Source organism: Lepisosteus platostomus, chromosome 9 (assembly GCF_059453375.1).
Source record: "Lepisosteus platostomus isolate fLepPlt1 chromosome 9, fLepPlt1.hap1, whole genome shotgun sequence".
Taxonomy (NCBI): Eukaryota; Metazoa; Chordata; class Actinopteri; order Semionotiformes; family Lepisosteidae; genus Lepisosteus; species Lepisosteus platostomus.
Genome location: NC_142619.1, coordinates 51683244 through 51705705, shown reverse-complemented (window position 1 = coordinate 51705705; position 22462 = coordinate 51683244). Strand labels below are relative to the sequence as shown.

Sequence of the window (22462 nt, the reverse complement as noted above, 5' to 3'; positions counted from 1 at the left end):
ATGTGCATCATTTAGTTTAATTTGTCCTTATTGTTGACAAACAACATATAGTCCTTTAACTGTGTACTTTAACAAAATGCCTTTTGAAACAAACAGTGCAAGCATACAGTACTTAAACAGTTCTTGTAGGCAAGTGTCTTAATAACTTTATGCTAATCTGTTTTCCTAAATGTTATTGGGGTCTGACTTGTTTTAAAATTTTCTTTTCGACCTATTTCCTTCACTATAAGGCATGCTCATTACGCTTGCTCTAAGATGGAAAGCCATTGTAAAAGTAACCTGGAGCCAGTTAGGTGCTGGTTTTACAACTTACTTTCAATAACATGTGAGGAGTTTCTTTACAGGGGTTATAGAGGAAACAGCAACAACCTTGAGAAATTTAATGCTTTTGAGCAACATTGCTTGCTGGGGGCCTGTGTTTCCATGAGCCCAAACTTCCTGGCCTTGCAGTGGGATTTGATCAAGAAGGATATAAAAGATATGGGTGCAATGTTTCTGACATGGATTGTAAATGGAGAAAGAGAGAGCCTGCAAAACAAGATCAGTCTGGCCCTGCCTTATGTAGCCTTATGGACGTTTTTGTGTGAGCTGAGTGATGGTTGGTTATTTAATAAATATAGCTTTGATTACCGTGGATATAAAGAGAGGGTTTCAATAGGGAAACTAGTTTTAAACTGGCAGGATAATTAGGAAGGGTGAATACGACAATTATTCTGAGCTCATTGGGGATGGTTATAACCAGCCACCAGCAGTAGAGCTGCCTTAGACTGCAGAGGTCAGGATGTCGAAGGGTTAAACAACCTGGGTCTTTATGCAGGATTTAATCATTTCATTAATACTGTGAATATCTGACTCAGTGCCAGCAGTATAATCAAGATGGCCTCAAGAGAGAAGTTGTGAGTTTTTCTTTTGGGAAGCCTTGCACAGATGTCTATGGCAAAGACTGTGGTGGTTCATTCAGCAGACACTATTGTGAAGTCACTCTAGCTTCACTAATGCACCTGCTGACATAATGTTCGGTGCAAGGTGTGCAACGTGACATGAGAGGGAGGTTTACCAGCAAGCTCTAAAGAGTCTTTACATGGTATAGCTTGAATATTATATTAAGTTAATTCATTACTTGTGCAAATTTCAGATTAAGCTGGTGATATTTTTTAGGCATGCTGACATTCAATAAGGCAGAACTTCTACCTCACCGTTCCAGCATTCTTGATTTAATTTTGACTTGTGGCAAATACGGGTGTCTGTGTGCAATTTGTACAGTATGTTTTCTCTGCATTTTCATTTACTCTTTACAAGGTGCTCTGGTTTCTTCCTAGGTCCCAAGGACAAGCTAGTTAGGTTTGATTGGCTAGTGAATTTTCCATTTCTATAGGGGATTTCTTCCCAGCACAAACGGGATTGGATTGGGGTGCCTGTATAGAAGTAGAACTAAATTAGTGTGATGCATCAAAATATCTTCTATTATTTCTGATCTTTCTAATGTAATTGAGAATTGCCACAAAACATGTCACAGTACTAATAATCCCGCTTTTATTTTCAACAACTTCTTCCCCTTGGTCTTGCAGTTGTTATGATATAGCCCTCATAGAAACTGTGCAACTAAGTTCTCACATACTGTAATCAGCCGTAGAGAACCCAATAGGGAAATATCCAGGTGTATGGTCAGACATGATAGCACAGGTGTAAAAACAGAGAGACAAGACCAAGAGGAGAAAGTGAAAGGTGTTCGATACAGCAGGTACTGTATATTACGGAGAAAGAAGAAAATTATGTATTTGTCTCCCAGCCAGAAAAGGATTGTCATTTACGGGCAAACCAAGCCAACTTCAAAAACATTATAAAATACTGTATACCTCCAAGTGTCCTCAAGTTCTAACAGAACGTACAAGCCAACCCTTGATTTAAAATACCTGTTAATGTGCTCCTGACATAGAACCCTTGCATTTTATTTTCCACTCTCTTTTTGCACATTGTACATGCTGTAGTTTTTTTTTAGATATTTGAGGATAAATACATTTTCTTTTCTTCCTTCTAGGAAATCATGTTTAACTTGTTTTATGAAGTAATATTTTAAACAGTACTGCAGAAGAACAGTGCTGGAGATCTGGGGTGACTCCTTTCTTGTCTGTAAAATCCTGATTCTGCATGCTGTTTAAGTGACTGCTACTTGAAATGCCCACCCATGCTTAGTGATCACCACTACACAACTGCACATGTTAGGTTGGGTTTTTCCTTCTGCCTAGGAACTCTTAGGTCATCCAGAGGTGCAAGGAGGGCTCATAACTCAGCCTTCTTCAGATTTTTACATCTTCGTTGAAAATAGGATTGAAATGCAGCTATTCTTTGTTTGCTTAGTATTTTTCTATGGTTTATTATGCAATAAAATATTGGATATTTTTATAAGGATGCTTATAAGGATGCTTTTCAATGGCAAGGACTTGTTGAACAGAGGATACAATAAATTGAGTCTCATACAGGCAATTCCTTTAAGAGAACCTGCTTCAGTCAGCAAAGAGCCTTAGACTGGGGCAAATAATCCCCTTTCCAACAGGACACCAAGCCCAAGCGTACAGCCAGAAAAAATTGTGGAACATCAGTTCAGAACAAGATGGTGGATGTTCTTCAGTGGCCCAGCAAAAGCCCTTACATGAATCTCATTAAAAGCTTGAGGAAGGACTTAGAAGAATACAATTCACTGACAGTCTGCATTCAGTTTAACAGAGCTTGAGCAAGTCTGCTAGGGAGAATTGGTAGAGGATCGAGAGGAGCAGTCACCTCATTACAGAAACCTAATTTCCTCTGCTTGTACCTGCAATCTCATTCTTTTGGTCGCTACCCTAAGCTTGTAACCATACTGTAGCTGAGGAAGAGGACATACTACAGGTCAACCAGGAAACAAAGATTTGTTGAGTTTTTGGACTTTTTATTAATTCTGCATGGAATTTTTAAAAACCTTCTGGTTTTCGGATTTTGTCCATGCTTGCACTGAAGAAAGCCACATGTAACAGGCCAAGGAAAAAGCTCCTGTGCAGCACAGTTGATTTATTGCTTTCACCTACACTTTTCCCGCATACTTGCAACCTCTGTCCTATTCTTTATGGTTGGTGTCAAATGTACTGAGTCATTACATGTATCATTCATTATCTCCAGGCAACATCTTTTGGAAAAAAAAAACATCTTTTCAGATGACCTACAGTATTGTGATGAATGTTGACCCCCAGAGCTACTGTAAACATTACTTTCATTCCCTGGAATCCCTGGCGCACTGAACCAGGCTCACCCCTCCACAGCCACTCTTACAATGTTCAATCTCTTGTGCGACCTACTGGCACACCTTACCCTCTGGTGCTCCAGCTATAAAGACTACAGATAATTAAAACTTCAAACACCACAAAGACAACTCTGGATCCATCTTGATTCACTAAATTCTATGCCTGACAAAATCCTTACAAGTCTTCATGATGTCTTTAACTTCCAAAACCTGAACTGGACACGGCACAGATTGACATGGCACTTAAATATTCCTTTGTAATCTCACTACAATTCAGGAATTCACTAACACTCTTCCACCCTGAGTTAAAAGGGTACCAGACTGCTATTTTAATGGTTACTGCTACTCTTAAGTAATGTTCCCATCAAGCACAGGGCTAATCAGCTAATCCCTTTTCTACCAGTAGAGTTCTATCCCACAGGAATTCAATCAGTCAGTCAAGGCAGGTGTGTCCAAATTACTGCAGAGAAGGAAGAGGCTTTAACAAAGCCTCAGGTTGCTCCATCACACTTGTACTAAACTTCTATGTGTGCACTGATGACTCGTCTAAACAAACAGCAATACGTTTTGCAAATACAGACTATTTATGGTTATTTCACCTGTCTTTTTGGATACATATCTTTTGTAGACTTTTATTTAAATGTTTGTGAAGGAGGCCATTAATGTTATTAAAAGGGTTCGACAGTTATAGGCTGGCTAGAATCTCCACAATTGTATTAATTTATCGAATAATTCAGAATTAGTAGACTACAGTTATTTATTAAAATTAAATGCTTATAAAAATTGATTCCTTTTAAGAAACTTTAAGACATTTAGATTTTGGTATTTGCCTTATAAAGATTTTAATGTCACCATGTATCAAACACATTTGGTTCCATTAATAACCTTAAAAGGTGAATTAAAAATAAAACTGTACCCTTAATTATTAAGCTTTCAACAGTACATACTTGCAATTTTTTAAAATTAATTCCAGTGTACATCATGAACACAAAGCTCCATTATAGACATTACAGTAACTCTTCTGTATCCCTGTGTGAGTGCAAATGAACCAAAATTACTACTGATACATTGCATGTTAATCTGAATTGCAAAAGTTGTTGAGGATTTTTTTTTGTCCAAGAAGTGTTTTTGTAATTGCAGATAATTGTTTAGTAATTGTAGATTTCAGTCTCCTAAAAATCAAATACTGTATTAGCTCACCACAAACTGATTTGTGCAATAATCTTCGAGTGCCGGCCCACTGATTTCTAGAGTTTGTTTTCCTTAATTTGTTATGGTTGTTGTATAAATACATAGCACTTTTATTGCAGAGTGGTGATGATTCTTGCTTTGCTAGGTCGTATTTTCTTCAGATTTTGTTTTGAATTGCAGTGGTTTTTCGGGTGCCCAGTGGGCTCAGCTCCTGTGACTTGTCCTGAACTTTGCAAAACTACCCATATGCAGGCTACCCAGAGGCAGAATGCTGTGTCCATAACTGCAAATCCTGCTATACTGAATGGTATGAGAGAGCAACAGACAGCCTTCTTGTGGCGGAGCTGACAAAGGTTACTAGGGAATACTGATGGCTTTGCCAGAGATTTTTAGCCTTTGAGACGGTGTATGAAAATATTGTTTTTGGCTCACACTAAACTACCAAAAGCCATTATGCATTAGTGTCTAACTTATTAAATACTTCGATTCCAATAGTGCTTTTACAAAGAAATGTTAATCATAATTCTCGTTACCCGATGATGTAATTTATTGGTGTCATCAAAAAACTTTACCGTACAGTATGATGGCTATTCAACTATACAGTATGTTGGATACACAGTATACTTCTTCTATTGCGTATTGGCATGGAAAAGCTGTTAAGATGGCAAATCTGTAATGATAATCTAATAGGATCGGAGTTCTGTTAACTGAAATGGAAAATAAGATTAAAGCATTTTAAAGCAACATGTTTTTAGGTTCAAGCATTTAAAAATCTTTAATTCAATTATACTTTCTCTGTATCATATTGTTTACTAGGGTGTAGAGACTCAGATTTTATAGAGCATCACATGGTACATAGATTCCATCCAAACTATAAGCAATGGAAATTACTTTTTTTTATGAACTGCTTGTACAAATGTAACACCACTTGCCTTTGCTTTTAAAATGTTTTTCCATTCGTGTGCTATTCCCCTGGCTCCTCAGGTACATGGAAGATATTGTGTCTTTACTACTGCATGAACTACTACCCAACAGCTGATTTGTTTCTTTCTGCATTTAATAAAGGAAAAGCCTCATAATATATTGCGGGTAACATCCTTTTTTACAACTGTTTTTCATCTCTTTGCATGCCTTGTGGTCTATCTGTCTGTCTGCCAAGTTTGTTTTTCTAATAATTATTTTTAAACATTTACACTAATACTGTAGGAGTGCTTACATCTTATTCCACCCTACGTTCTTTCCTATTTTTTTCACTCTTTATTACTCTTGCTTAACAGTGAAGTTTCCAAAAACATGTTCTGTTACAAAATGTGATACTTCTTCAAGCAGCTTTCCATTTTGCATCTGGTGAAGTCTCACGAAATTTCCCATTGGATATGGAAGCAGATTACATTTTTAATTTTCTTTAGTCATTCCAGGAGGTAAATAACTGTGAAATGTGAGGTTATTTTGATTTATTTCCACCAAGGTTAGGTTTCATAATTTTTATTCTTTATAAATATTTTCCATGTTGCAATTGTATATGCTACCGTTTATCCGAAGAGGCAAAAATATACGTGTGATAAATACTGTATATTTATCATTGCTACAGTATATAGCTGGTCTATATCAGGTACTACATACCGTATACTGTACTGTAATGACACATTCAAGCAGTCAATGCCTGATATAGTCAAACCAAAATAAAATTATTTTATTGTGGTATAAGCAAAGCATAGCAAAAACAGTCAAGCAGTGAAATCATGATATTAGAGAGACATGGTATAGTGTACTACATATTGTAGTAAGATGTGGCTGTGGCAAGCCAAAGTAAATTAATGATACAGTCATTGTGTAAATGTGAAGAACCATACCAGAACCATATCGGGCCAGAGCTCATCCTGGTTTCCTTTAAGTGGACTGGAGAACACCTGAGATTCCCACTTTAATGTTTCAGGAAATACTCCTGCAGCAAAACCGGTCCCCATTTATACAGTTGGGTACCTTGGAGCAACTGGGGTAAAGCACCTCACTCAAGGGTACAACAGCAGTGTCAGCGGGGACAGATGGTTATGAGTCAAAAGGGCTGCCCACTATGCTGTGCTGCCTCTTTTAAGTTGCATTATCTAAGTGCAGTAAAATGTCAAAATTACTACATGTTTTCAATTTACTGATGAGCAGCAAATGTTGATAAAGGAAAGGCTTGGTGTGTCTTGTTATTAAAGGCTTAGGCTGTACATCTACCCTGGACCCACACATCTTTCCTAAATTCCTGCTGATTTGTGTTACAAAGGGCACAGGCTGTGTTTCTCTGACCTGCCAGTGTGTCTGCAGGTTTTTTTTTTAAAGCAAGAGCACCTAAAACCAGGCTGGTGTAGCTGCTAGTTTTTATTCTAGGTCAGCTATTAAAAATTGAGCTAGAATAAAAACTGGTAGCTTACACCAGCCTTTCAGGACCAGGAATTGGACATCCCTGCCTTTGGCTACAGTATATACTATACGGTATGTCTGCTCTGGAGAAGGATATGTCTGAGTGTATTCAATGTTTACAGTGGTCTACCCTGGTAAAAGGACACAATTTAATAAAACCAAGTAGGTGAACTGAGGGAGCCTATGCCAGAGAAAAATGAACACTTATGCACTTATGCAAAAATGCAATTTCACAACTACAACAGAAATGTACATTGGCTGTCTTCCATAAAGAATGCATCAGACCACAACTGAAGGCATTTTGTGATAAAATAACTATTGTTTTAAAATTAAGTTACTCATATTTTAGACTTAAATGTGGGCAAAACCCCATTGATTTCGAATGCATTGTATATCTGAAAGAACTGCATCTAATTTTGTTTACAACTTTGAATTAGATTGGCCAGTCCAAGGATGTTTCACATCAAACAGTTAGTGAACTGTAGGGTTAGTATTCCTTACATACAGATTATAAAGCTTTGAATAAATACTGCCATGAACAAAGCAATAACAAATTATTGTCTGTCTAGAAGGCTAGAAAGCATGTCTTTTGTTCATTTCTCATGTCTAGCCTGGTTTGTATTGTGTTGCTATGGAGCAGCTTCAGTCCTGAAGGTTATTGTACTATACATACAGTACACTAGTTATGTTTTGACCTTTACTGTGAACTTTGGGAAGTTTAAATATGAAACAAAAATTCTTACATACAGGATTCAAATGTTCATTCATTAAATTAATTAAGTGTACTGAAGATGTTTGTGAGTTTTTTTTTTCCAATTTAAAACAATTTACTACAAAACCAGATTGTTTTTGTGATGGTGGGACAGTAGATAAGTGTACCTGTTTCCATTCACACCATATAAACTCTTGTGTTAATAGTTGTTATCTAAACGGGAAGTGTGGATTTTTACTGAAGTACCATTTATAAATCTATATATAGTATTATAACGTGCTGCCATTCATAAACTTACAAATGAAACACATGTGCTCATATTGTTATTGGCAGAAGATTGTGGGATATGGAGCCAGATGTTTTCCCTGATGTCAAGGTGAAATATACATCCAGCCCCTCAGGCCCAGTAAAACTCACTGGAGCCAATTCAGCGATTGTTCGGCTTCATCTATTCAGAGTTTACTTTTAGATGTGTTTTGACCACTGGTTAGTTTAAAAATAAAAAGATAATCTAAAAAGTACAATCTGAGAGAACTGATAAAATGCTTCAGAATTTTTCTTTGGAAAGTTAAAAAATAATTCCATGCAACCCAAACAGGGAAAAAATATTTCCACTCAAATGCTAGCTGGTTCATTTGATATCTCCAAATTGTCTTTGTGTACTTGTGTGTGGTGTGTGTTTTGCGGTGGACTAGTGTCCTGTTCAGAGTGAAGTTTTGCTTTCTGCTTGTATTTCACGTTAAGGCTACAAATTCCTACAACTGTCACCTGGAAAGAGTCACTAACTGCTGACAAATGTACAGTATATTACAAACAGTAGGGTGCTACAGTAAAGCAAACTAAGTGTTGTATAGTAGGTATGGTAAATGCTGAAAGGTTAGTGAAAATAGTATTATATAGTGTGAATATACAATTCTACGCTTTCAAACTTTCTTAAAGGTAATGTCTATATTTTCCTAAGCTTTTAAACTTACAGTACATCGCCTTTTTCATATACCTTTTTTAATTCTGTAATTATGTAAGGATTTTGTTTTCTTTGTACTTTAGATTTTGAAATAACTTGACAGATATATTCTACTATTATCTGTATCATGCAGATACAGTATGTATCAGATATTTAATGAGGATTCCTACAAAATCAGTGATTCAGGAATCTTCATCTTCAGGAATGGTACAGGAAGTATAAACTGAGAAGCCCAGAGATGGTTGGGATCTTCCTTTGTGGACATTTAAAAATATGAGTCATTTATATTCATTGCAACCAAACACTAAACCAGGTAATGGGTTTACAAAAGATTATTTCTGTATTTTTTAAAATCATTTTCTTAATTTTACATTTTTATGGTTCGACCTGAATCCCAGCTTTTTAAAGAAAAGCTGCAAAATTGGATTCATATGGTTTGTAAGACACTTCTCATGTGAAACTGATTAGGAGCTGCCTGCTTTTAGAGAGGTGGAGTGAAATATGAGTGTGGATAAGTAGAGCACTATTAATCCTGTTTTTTGTTAAACAGTTCAATTGAGTTGAAAGAAGAGTTTAATTTTCTAGTGCTGGTAAATCGCCTGAAAGTGATGTCACTTCACCTTTTCAATGTTTCAATTTCACCATTAAGGCAGTCTTTTGGCTATGTTACAGTGGCCGACAATAAGTTAGCTGCACTATATATAATGTAATGAAATAAGAAAAAAATCTTCTCAAATCTGTCCAAAAGTGTTTGTTTAAACCTGTGTTATGCTTTATTGGACAACTAAACATAAGCGCACTATTGAAGTAATCAGGAATAAGTAAAGGTTTTACAAATGTTTGAGACATTAATGTTTTTTCATTTAATGCTTTATTATAGAAATTAACAAGAAATTGAGAGAAATACTCATATCTGAACATACTGCATAGATTCTTCACTGATGGTAACTTCTATAAGAACAGTTTTTCTTATTTATTGTATGTTCTGTATTTAACACAGAACTTAAAAGGATTTTAAAAATGATTGATAAAAACTAAAGTTTGCTAGAGAGACAAAGAAGGATAGTCTGTCTTGCACCATGCAGAGCACTGCTGATCTTCATTGACTGAAAAGTACAGATACTAATGTGAGCTCTACCCTGAATATTACTGCTGTGGAATCAGATCGTGTTTCCCATGTGGATTATATTATAAGGTCAAGAGTATTCCAAGGAGGATATGGTCCTTTGAAATAACAACTGTGTTCTATCAAGAGACAGCTTTTCTTGGTTTGTTTCTGATAAATATCTCAATGATAATTGAACTGTATATGCAGCATTTAGATATATCAAGTGATGTACTATAAATTTATTACATGCAAAAAAGCTTATAAAATAATGAAAAGAAATAGTTGAAACGTTTTGCCATTGTTCTACACAATAATAAGAGATATGGAGGTCACAAATATTTTAAAAAAGCAAACAGGGAACTTCCACAATGATAAGGTAGCGATTGACTAGTGGGGGTCTTTCTAACATGGCATAGTGAATTGAATTGAGACAAGTTTCTTTTGGAGATTTATAATTCTAAATCTAACATTTTTATTCTTTAAGTTTCAAAACACTGTAACACAATTACAGACAGCACAGAAAAACATATAAAATAGTAAAGAAAAAAACAGAAACTTTTTTGTGAATGATTGTTCTAAACAGGGGCATTTTTTGTTCATTTTATTTCTTCTTGTACTTCAGTTTCAGTATTCATTTGATATGAATAATATGCTCATGCAGCATCTACTGTACAGTGTCCTCCATATTTTTTTATATCCCTTGTGGAATAAGAAGACAAATATCATAAAACTGGAAGATTTATCAAAAAGAATATGTGTCTTGGTTAAATAAATCTAAAACTGTATTATTTTTATTTTAATAGCAATACACAGAGCAAAGTTATATCGGTCATAATTTAAGTGCAGAAAACACAGTGGTCTCATTTATTCATAACCCTGTTGTCAATATTTTCTTAGTCCTTCTCTGTCAGGGATTACACAAACAAGATGTATCCTATACTGTGACGTGACGTTGTAACACCCCTGTCAAACCCCTTTGGTTTAAGTTCTTGTTTGGACAAACTATGCTCTAGAGACTGAGAAGGCTAGCCATTATCAGTGCATTTAATCATTTTTGTGCTGATTTGGATGTATGTTTTGGATCATTGTCACCTTGGAATGTCTATTTTCAGCAAAGCTTGCGCTTCTTGGCAGAAGAAACCAGGTTTTGGCCAGATTGTCCTGGTACAATATGTGTAAGAGTTCATGATTCCGCCTGTCTTTACAAGGGCCCTAGGACCTGTTGATGCAAAACAACCCCCCAAAAAATAAAACTCTGCCATATTTTACAGTGATCCTGCCAAAGTTAACATAATTAGCATGTTCAAAAAGCTCAATTTTTCCTTTCATCCAACTATAAGACGTGGTTCCAGTTGTCATTCAGATGTACAAATTCCAACTGCCTCTTTTTGTGGTTCATCCTCAGATGCTTGCAACCTGGCCATGGGCCTAACCCAATTTTAGTATCACATTCATGCAGGCAACGCTGGATGGTAGTGTTCTACATTTTGCATTCTGGAGATGGAAGAGTTTGTATTGAAAATCACCAGCTTGTTGCCTTTGGTTTTATGCCACCCAAACCACTTGTGTTACAGTCTGTGGTGGCACAATACACTTGTGTCCTTTTCCTGGCTAGGTTGCCACTGTACCAGTAGCTGTACATTTCTTAATAATACAGAGGAAAGTGGTACGCTCAGTGTTTAGTGGATTATTTTATAGCCATCCTCCTGGAGGTCAGTGACCATTTGCTTGCAGTCGTCAGAGAACTCTTTGACCTTACTGTAAGTGTTTCCTGCTCTTATAACTAAGGGAAATGGGTAAGCTTTACAGGCCTGTTTATAGAGCTTTCTACTGCACTTCCAAAGAACAAAATGCAGATTTTTATAACAATAATGTATAGCAGGTGTGAATAAATGTGATCCTCATGGAATTCCATTATTTTTGTCAAATAGGGTAATGCTCAGTGCAGTGCTTTGTGACATTTTTATACAAAAGAGTTGTGCTTTGATATTTCATGATTTGTGAAATTAGAAGATCACTTTTTTTAAATTTACACCTCGTTATACTTTTCAGAAACATATCTGTTGAACAATAAAATGAAAATGGAAAAACTGTGCATAATATATAGTAATTCTTATGTTTACAATATATTTTTAAATTATTATTAGTAACTTAGTCATCTGAAACGTTTTTCTTTTCAACTATAAAAAGCTAATACAGTGGTTCTAGTGTAAACATTTTGTGAAGAATGTTTTCTGCATGTTAAAGAGCAAAAGGAAAATACTGTAGTTAATCAAAATGTACATTAAACTATGAACAATTAACGCTGATATCGTTTCTAATGCTTTTGCTTTCTTGTGTTTCTGATTGTATTGTTTAAAGGCTGCAGCTATGATGGTAAGAAGCTCAACAATGGCGAGCCCTTCAGTCCTGATCAATGTACAACCTGTGTGTGTGTGGTAAGTACTGTGCTATTCCTTTCTTCACAGTCAAGGAGAGTCTAGTCAAGACCTTCTGAAATACTGCATTCAAGCACATTAGCATTGAATGAAGTCAGATAACTTTGGATCATTCCCCCTTACAGGTATATCCTTGAATAGGGGGCGGAGCGGTGGCTCTGTGGCTCAGGATCTGCGCCTGTGACTGGAAGGTTGCCGGTTCAAATCCTGCGGCCGGCAGAGGAATCCTACTCCGTTGGGCCCCTTAACCCCAGCTGCTCCAGGGGTGCCATACAATGGTCAACCCTGCGCTCTGACCCCCAGCTTCTCTCCCTGTCTGTGTCTCCATGGAGAAAAGCTGGGGTATGCGAAAAGATTAATTCATAATGCAAGAAATTGTATAGGGCTAATAAAGAAACATTATTATTATTATTATTAAAAGATTCTAACTTTTATCTGTTTAAAAAAAACACTGTGGCATGGTGGTGCAGTGGTAACAATTGCTGCCTCACAAGGCCGGGCCCTGTGTTCAATTCCCAAGTTGCTATCTGCATGGAGTTTATAAGTTCTCCTCTGGGTGCTCTGGTCTAGGTTAATTGGCTTCTGGTAAAATTGGCCCTGGCGTGAATGTGTCTCTGTGTGTCTGCCCTGCAATGGGTTTGCCCCGCCTTGCCTTGCAGGGGATAGGCTTAGACTCCCCTGTGACCCAAGGGTTGGAGGTAGTGGTTAGAAAATGGATGGAGTTTACACTCGTACAAGAACTTAATTTAGCTTAGCAGCCATCTTCCCTTATAGTCTGAGCTCATTTCAGTGTATTGTACAAGTATAGTATAAAGGCCTGCTGAAATTGCGTGTCTGTTTATAATTTCTCATTGTCATTTTTTTTCCTTTGAGGACAGTGAGAAGTAACAAAAACATAAAATAAGATGAGCAAAATGTGACTTTTTTTGACTAATTGTCATGATCTTCCATTTTATTTAAAAACAACTTTTGCTATAAAACGTTATGCTTTGAGCAGCAGTCCTACTGATATCACCTCTCTACAGAGAGAGTTTATTGCCAGCAGGTGAATTTAATGGGAACCTGATGTTGTAGTAGTGAAACTAACAGAAGTTGGAAAAAAGATTGATGTTTTGCTTGAGGAGGTTTTAAAAAATCTTTTGGTACATCAAGCTCTGAATAATTTTTCATAAAATACCATCTAGGAGCAACAGATAGCAGTGGTATTGTATAGGAACTATTGTGTACAATGGATGGATCCTAATATATTATATTATATATTATAGCTATGTATTCCGTGAGCAAGAACATCTATTATGTGTTATCTCTCTCTTGTTGTTTTACAACACATGATAACTACTGTATATTGACTCTTCCAGGATTATTCTGTTGCAATAAAAACATTATTACTAGATTTTGATTTATTTGATTAAGTAGAATTTTAAGCAGCTTTCTAGTCTGTTTTATTTTTAAAAAGTTTTTCTAGATTAGGTTATCTTCCACCGTTAGTAAATACATGAATTTTACCTACTCAGTTCACAAGCTTATTCATTTTGCTTGATTGTCAGGTTTTCCATAAACAGGACATCCTGTTAAAGTAACGTAGGCAATAAAAAGAAAACGTTCGAATGCATTTTACTTACTTTTCATTCTTAATCTGACTGAGGTTTGTACAGACATTAAGGTTCACCGCAGTGGTTGAGTTGCTTCCTCACTTAGTTTTAATCTTCACCATAATGGATTTCGTTGGCAACAGCATGGTGTGTCTATTATAGGGGTGGAGCAGTGGCTGTGGCTGGAAGGTTGCCGGTTCAAATCCTGCAGCCGGCAGAGGAATCCTACTCCATTGGGCCCTTAACCCCAGCTGCTCCAGGGGCGCCATATAAATGGCTGACCCTGTGCTCTGACCCCTAAGAAAAATCAAATTCCTAATGCAAGAAATTGTATATGGCTAATAAAGTGATCTTATCTTAGTGAGAGGATGATTCTGGAGGCATCACTTTATCATCTTGGAATAAAAAGCAACGCGAATTCAGCTGTCGTCTTTACAAACAGGAGAATTCTGTATGATATTTTTTTTTGTGAGAGGTTATGTGCTTTTTTTTTTTTTAGAATGGGAATGTTCAGTGCCAAGAGCTCAGATGTCCTTCCCTCTCCTGTCTGAACAAGTATGTCCCTCCCGGGGAGTGTTGTCCTGTCTGCCGTCCAGGTGAATGCTTTTTATTACGCTGTACCATTCTCATAGTGTTTAACTGAAAACAATACATATGTATGGTCTTACTTTTTCTGTTATTTATTTTTTTTAGTATGCATTAGATGCATTTTTAAAGCTTTGCTGCAATTTTTTCAGCATTGAAGGAGAGAATCGTGAGGTATGTTTTGTTACAGTACTGTATGTACCCAGCCATTTTAAACTGGCCAGCTGTGTGTTTTTCATGTTTTGGCTCACTGCTTTAGAGCCCTACAACCTCCCACAGTGCAGAATAAGTGTAGACTGAATCCCCTGACCTGCCCCCTTCAAGCCAGTCATCTTTTAACACATCACAGGCACCACAGCCCCCTGCTGGAGGTTCAATGCCAAATGGAGATGAATCTTGTCCCTCATGTATTGTACATCACTGCAGGCCAGCAAACATCTTTAAGCCTTAGGATCACAGGGTTGCTGTGAGATCTGAAGGAGCCCTGCCAATTAATCCTACCATACTCTTGGGAGCACGAATTGTACACCGGCACTTGAGGGATCCAGGTCTCAGATAGCTTGTGATAAGACCAAGGCTCAAACTGTGCTGAGGTGAATCATGTAGCACAGATTTAAATGGCAAGAATGGTTTGGATTGTGCATTAACAATTCAGGATACCTGTAAAAAAACGAAACACTGCAAAAAGCTGGCTCATCCCTCCTTGCTTTTAACGTAGTCTTCTACAAAATCAGTCTTGTCAGTTCTTTTTTTTGGTATTTAGCAACAGTTTTGTGTAGCTAGGGAGATTAGTACATTGTGCACCTACTTAACTGTATGTATTCAAAAGTATTGTGTTCCAGAAAACTCACCATTTAGTACTAAAGTCGCTTTCATTTTTAAGTTCTCTCTCACTGGCTTAACAATAACACTGCAAGTTGTGTATACTGTACGAGACCTAATGTGCAACAGATTACACATTCATAAACATAAGTGGTCTACAATACCTATGCTTGGTATCCATTTCAGAATACTCAATATGTTTGATTATAAATTAGTAGAAATAGAACAGTTCTCTTGTGTTATAGAATACAATTTATTGTGAAATAAAGTTACAAAAATAGAATGACATTTTTTTCACGTACTGTATCACTGATGAAATACTGTGCTAAGAAAATAGGAACACTTGACTCATAAATGGAAAGTTGTGGGGTCAAATCCTACTGTTGTACCCCAAATCCAGGTGCTTCATATAGATTCCTTTAATAAAGTTCCCTGTTGTGTAAATGGGTAAAAATGCTTTGGATAATAACACCAGCAAATTCAATTAATTAAAGGAGAATAAGAATGATGCATTTCTGAAAGATTTCTAATACTTTAGTTATTTTAGCATGCTATTATTGCTTAATATTTTTAATCTTGGTATATGCATGGGGCAACGAAAGTGATAGTATAAATCTGACAGCACTATACTACCTCGATATCTAAAGCCAAGCTGGCTTGCTTGTATGGCCCAACTGTGGGAGATTAATCTTTCTGCTGTGTTTTTAGTAAAGTACAGCCAAGATTTCAGAACAAGAGCCTTGAATTTTATGTGATCCTAAACATACTCAGTGCTGTCTGCATTATGATATTTTTCAGATGGAACCTAGTTTAGACACAGTTTAGACACACATAGATCAACAAGACCAGTTAAGAACTGCTTTCATTTCATTAAGCAATGTCATAATACATAGTGAAAAAGAATAGCTGGTGTATCCAGGCGATGCAAAGTTTTTTTTAATCATAAAATGTGCTGAATGCATTTGCCATTTAATTGTGATAGCTTTGTTAAAGAAAAGCTTTTGAATTAGTGAGTTGACAAAGAAATGGCAAGCACCGGTATTTCCATATCTGATTACTGTCTATAATGTAGCCCCATAAATAGGAGGATTAAAATCATGTTTTTGTTGAAGCGAAAATCTTATTTTATTTATTATATAAACATGTATTTACATAACACTTTCAAATGCCAAAAACTGTCAAAAGGGAATGTTTTAGTGTCCCTTTAAATTCAGTTAATAATAATAATCATTATGAATAATACATGAAGCGATCTTTTGCTTTTCAAGGCTGCAACTATGAAGAAGAAGTGTATGAAAATGGAGATGTGTTTATATCAAGAACAAACCCCTGTATGAACTGCTCATGTATCGTAAGTCAGTTGCATTTCAATTTGTCAAATGACTCAGATTTGCTGAATTTTCTAGGATTTCAAGAATTATATTGCACAGGAGTATATTTTCATTGTGGTAACCCTTTTTATAATACAGTACAAAACTTATTTGTACTATTTGTACTATTTTTGTATTTTGACCTTGTTTCCTCTTTACTAATCTATCGATAAAAAAATATTTATAATCTCAATGATAATTCCAGCTTCACAATACTTGTTTAATTACTATTTTTTGCTTGCATCTACTAAAGATGTATCCTAGATTACAGGAAGCTAAGAAAAAACTATTTTGAAAATGGACCATAAAAGCTTTGAATTTGTGTAACAGCTAAAGACATTTATGTCAGAAATCTCCAGCAAAATTACAGCCCCGTTGGATCTTTCGCAAAGTTGATTTAATCAACATCAGTCATATAGGAATTTAAAGAAAGGAAGAGAACTGTAGAATTGCTTCCTACTATATGTTACAGATACTTTCCCTTTGCTGTTTCAGAATAGCCTGGTGAAATGTTCCCCGGTTCAGTGTCAGCCCATATCCTGCCCAAATCCTTATCAGAGGCCTGGACAGTGCTGTCCATCTTGCTCAGGTAAACAGACAATACTGCACGGTTATGTGTAAAGTTACATTGCTTTTACAAGCATTTGAAAATTACATAGTGCTAAGCATAAAAGTTTACAGTTTAAAGTCAAAGACTGTGCACCTTCTTGTTTTAATTTGATTAAGTTTGTGATCATATACAGTATATTAACAAAGATCCCATAGGTCATAATAGACCTGTTTGGTATTCCTGTAAGTACTGTGCCTTGACATTTTATAGTGATGTAGTAATGTAGGGTCAGTATCAACAGGATGAATTACGGAAAACCTCCTTTAGTTCTGGTCTCTCCAATTACTGTAAAGGCTTGTTAGGATTCCTGCATCCTCTATACTCATCAAACAGGGATTTGGCAGCCAAGTTCTTAATGGCAGAACAGGAGGAATTTACCTTCTAGTACGTCTTGAATATCTTAATGGCTGTTCTAGCAAACGAGGGCTGGAGCGTAATGAGACCTTCAATCATTGTTGTTTCCACACTGTTGGATCAAGGTCTCATTTTGTCAAGATATGCATGTAAGTGGAAGATGGTATGCTTCTGTTTCTCCACAATTAAAGACATTACACACAGGTGTTTTATATCTCCAGCAACTGCATCATTAGTGGTTCAGTGGTAGGATTTGCACCTGTCATATATATTTTTTCTCTGAAAAAATACTTTGGGAGAAAAAAATGGGAAGGCTCCATGATGGAAAATGATAGCTGGGTGGGAAGCTGAAAAAATGCCACTGGGCAAAAATGAAAAACTGCCAGAGCTGGTGGTGAGAGGTCTGACAAAAAAATGAGGAAGCTGTGACTGTGCTCAGAGAGAATCTGTTAATAGTAAATTGTAAAAAATAAGACGAAGCATAAGAATATTCAAACACTACGGAGCTCAATGATGGAGCACTAGCAGCAGCAAAACGAAACAGCCTAATAAAGCCAGCTAGTTAGACAGAATGAGAATGTGATTGGCTGCCTGATTGGTAAAATGACAGCCTGATTGACCGGCGTCATGACCTAGTTTGCGCTGAATCAGCTGATGATTGAGTCTTCATGCGAATGTTGGGTTTCCCCTGGCAACCACAGGACACTCATCAGTCCCAGCCCAAGCATGACGCCTTTGTAAAATGTCGGAAGGAGATCCTTGGATCAATAAGCTACTCATTGCTAAATGGCCTCCTGTCCTTTATAACTTTTCTTATGTTTTCTGAGCATCATTAATTCTTGTATGCACAAAAAATAATAATGGTATCTAAATATTAAGACAAATTACTCACTGAAATAATACATTGACTCATAAGACATACTGTAGCCTCACATTTCTGGTCAACATCAGCTCAAAATATGCAGCCACCAGTAAACAGTAAACAACCATAAGTTTGAGAAGAACATAAGGATCACAATGCAGCATAAACCATTACAATCTGAATGTGAAGACACTTGATTTGTCATGGATGGTTATGAAGGAAGACTTGCCTTCCAGGAATCATAGACATAGGAATTCACTCAGCGAATGGAGAGGAATTTCTTAGGCATGTATACATATATCATACAGTATATAAAACAATCACTCACTGTTAAGGATGCCAAGGAGGATATGCTAAGTTTGGATCCTTTTGGTCATAGATAATTTCAAAGTTTTTGCAGTTATCATAAAATATGTTATCACATATAAATATATTATCATAAAATGTGTTACTCAGTGCGTGGAGGACACTCTGGAACTGCTGTAGAAATTCGGAGATAAGTGCTTTCAATTTTTTTTTTATTCAGAGTTTTTGGAACTGGATTACGTGGAATCATGCCATGTTTTACACTTTGATTAGCATATAACTGGGATATGTATATACAGTATTCACAAGATCCGAATGATTCTAAGATAAGACTTTTAAGATGCAAAGCTTAAAGTTTTGAACTAACTTCACAAAATCTGGGGCCAGTTTGAACTATTGTAAACAACCTTTTTTTGCAGCTTGTGATCTGGATGGGAGACCAAACAACAATGAGCAGTCTTTCACCACGCTTGATGGCTGTCAAAAGTGCACCTGCAATGTAGGTTTTCAAGACAGTGAGACCTTTACTTTTTCTGTGTGTGTTTGAAGTGCCTTTTCTTTCTGAAGATTTTTTTCTTACTGAAAAGATTATTAAGAGATGTTAATGATAATACAAGAGCAAGAATTTGTTTAAGCATCAATTACTGTTGTTCTTGTTTTTGCAGGCCATTGATGTTTTCTGAGCAGCTGGACTGTATTCCCTTAGCAGTGATTTAAATTGTGCTTTCTTTGCATGCTTAATGTAAGGAGGGTTCCTGCTACATAAGAAAAAAAAAAGATTTCCTGCTCTTTGTGTCATTGCCTATAGATTTACAGTAGGGTCTTGACTTCTGAGAAATTAACATTCACAAATTTGGCCGACGTGGTTTCAGATGGAAGAAGAGCAGTCCGGGATTAAACTGAGCCGGAGGTTGTTATGAGCAACTTTCAAATTAGCTGCCCAACATACTAGGATCGTGAGATAAATCTAGCTAGTGAGTGAGCCTCTCTCGGCTGTGTTCCCATATACCCACCGCCCAGCATCCACAGCTCAGTGTGTTGTAATGAACGCTCCCAGTTCTGTATCGCCACTGTAGAGGATGACAGGCTGTAGGTGACTTACTGACAGTTTTATTGCCCTTATCATTGAAGTGGGGCATGCTTAACATGGAGCAAGGAAATCGCTGGGAAGGCAGAAAGAGAGTGCAGGCATTCACAGGATGTGGAATGGTTGCTTAAGTTTTTTTAACAATATACTATATAGTGTAGTGCCTTATGCAATGGTATAGGATTGACTTGGTTATATGCAAATTTGGATATTCGCAAAGGTTCTCTGCACCAAAGTTTTGCGAATTTTAAGCACCTTGGGGCAACCTTGTTGTGAAAGGCGGCATATAAAAATACATTGTCTTGAATGTTAAGACCCTACTGTATTTACGAGTTTGAGGTCAATATCAAGCGAATGTTCGAAAAAACTGCTTGCATAAACATGGCTGAATACACATTTAAGTAGATTGTATCTATTAACTATTTGTACAAAATGCAGCTTTTCTCTTAGTGCAGCTAAATGGAATGAATACTTTCTATGTATTTGTGTTTTGGGAGGTACAGTAGGTCATTTTTTTCGTGATGCATTTTAAACACCAAGATTTGAAATTTGGTATTTGTTCATTCAAAGTACAATAGCAGTGTGCCATTTCAATGTGTAAACAACACAGAAGAGAATGCATAATTTCTGTTTGTTCTATATGTTATCAAATGTTCTATTTGACTTTTTTCCAGAACAGGGAACTGTCCTGCATTGATACTCAGCATTGTCCTCAGTCCTGTACACATGGGGTTAAACCTTCTTATGGCCTTTGCTGCAGAGATTGTTCTAAATGTGATTTCGAAGGACAGGTCATTCACAATGGTGTGTCATTTGCACCCAATGGAGATGCATGCCAACACTGCGTTTGCAGGGTACGTTAAGTTACTTTAGCACCATTTTTTCAAAAGCTGCATTTACCCATTTTCAGTTTAGAGGTATGAATATTTTCTGAGAAATTGTTTAATTCATTTATGTAAATCATTAGAAACAAAAGGTTTCTTATTTTGTTGTCTGGACATTATGTACGAATGTTTTTTCAATCAACTGTAGGAGCTCAGTTTCAGCTACAGCAGCTTATTAATTTTCTGTCTTAAGAAAAAACATGTGAAGCACATTAATAAAGTAACCTCAGACTCTTGTAATAATTGACCTATTCAGAAAATTGCATCTATTAAGATCATAAGTATTTTTACACATTATTAGAAAATTATGTTGGAACCATTTGTTGGATTTGTAGACAAGTATTTCAGAGGCATGTTTTTTTAAAACAAACTGATAGTCTAAATAGAAAGTGTTTGAGGTTGAAGTTTTTAGTAAAATTTAAATAAAAATCACTCTGATTTATAAATTTAAAATGAACAGGCAATTGAGCTGCAACAATTATTTGAACTAAAGAATTCACTGCCATAAAATATTTTTTTTATAACTGGAGTGTTGTGCAGCATAGGCTTAAAAAAACAATGCACAAATACAGTCATAAGGTAAAAACAATAACGCTCTTTATTCGTGCATCTCTTGGGCTCTAGCTAGACTTCTTTGACTGCCCCTTTCTATAAATAGCCAGGCAGATAAGCTGTTTACTTGCTCCAAAATCCAAAATGCTTCCCTAAACTCAGACTTCAATGGAAACTCAAAAGTCCCAAGCAACATGGTCCCACGGTGAATCAGGTAGACATCAGCTACAGATCGACAGCTGGAAGCCTCTGCTTCCAGGTTTTTAACTGTCACCTGAATCGCTGTCTTCCATCAGTTGGTCAAGGCACAGAGGATGACAGGTCATTCTCCACAGCCTGCTGGGAAATGTGGTCGTATGAACCTGCCACCCTCTTACAAACTTTTACAAATGATTTCCTCGCTGATCTTTGGCAGAAATGAATAGGATGTCTCATACAGATACTAATCACAGGTATAAAGCCAGTTTATACACACAGGGTTTATGGGCTTCCTCCTTTCTCCAAGTGTAAGCATTGACTTATTAAGTGGCTTATGTACAGGTAGCATATGAGTAATCCAACTAAGTCTGCCTGAAAAATAAAATGAGATCATTTAAAATCATGCCTCATATTCCCTTGCAATGCTTTGTATAGCATAGTTTGGTGTTAAAACAATACCACTTTGTTATCTGAAGAGATGGCACCAGTTTTGCCTGCTTTCTGAAAGCTACAGTATGATGCAAATAACTCGCTGGTTAATAAAAAATCTTTTGAAGCTACAGTAACTAAAAAACAAATTAAAAGCCTTTTGAGGACAGTCTACCTCTTCAGTTTAGAAACATGTCCATTTATGCTTAGCCTGTTTTATATTACAGCAAAGCTGACAGGACCTTTTATATGCAAAACAAAAGTTAAAGAAATTATGCAGTTTTTAAGATTGTCTTTGTTTTTGAGTGGAAAGTATAAAGTAGGTAGATTGGCAATGGGACGCCCAATATAAAAGAGGGAACTAGCATTAGCACAGTCTTTCTGAGCAAACTGGGGTAAAAGCGGAGCTTTTGGTTTTTTTTCTTCACTTTTGAACAGAATGGGGATGTGCTTTGCTCAAGAGTCTCCTGCCCAGCTCTTGACTGCACTGTTCCTGAGACTGTGCCAGGTGAATGCTGCCCTAAATGCAGAGGTACAGTAAGTTATAAGTTATAAGATTTCAGGATGTCCTGTAGTTTATATCAGAACTTTTGTATTAGCTGGTGGGCAAAGCTCCAAATTCATAAAGCCTCAATTACTACGTTTATCCATGATGTTGAATTGCTGAATGTTCAGATACCATCTTAGTGCTACTGCTGCTCTTTTGAGTTACACA

The 22462-nt window shown here is 36.5% G+C and overlaps 1 protein-coding gene across 1 annotated transcript in view; it reads left to right on the top strand.

Annotated features, from left to right (window-relative positions):
- Positions 1-22462, top strand: part of kcp (kielin cysteine rich BMP regulator) — a 103370-nt gene that overhangs the window by 21686 nt on the left and 59222 nt on the right. Inside the window, exons 6-12 of the mRNA XM_088645479.1 lie at positions 12020-12096; positions 14188-14284; positions 16364-16446; positions 16961-17054; positions 19017-19096; positions 20359-20538; positions 22186-22279. Coding sequence (XP_088501605.1) covers positions 12020-12096; positions 14188-14284; positions 16364-16446; positions 16961-17054; positions 19017-19096; positions 20359-20538; positions 22186-22279 — 705 coding nt within the window. The remainder of the gene's footprint in view (positions 1-12019; positions 12097-14187; positions 14285-16363; positions 16447-16960; positions 17055-19016; positions 19097-20358; positions 20539-22185; positions 22280-22462) is intronic.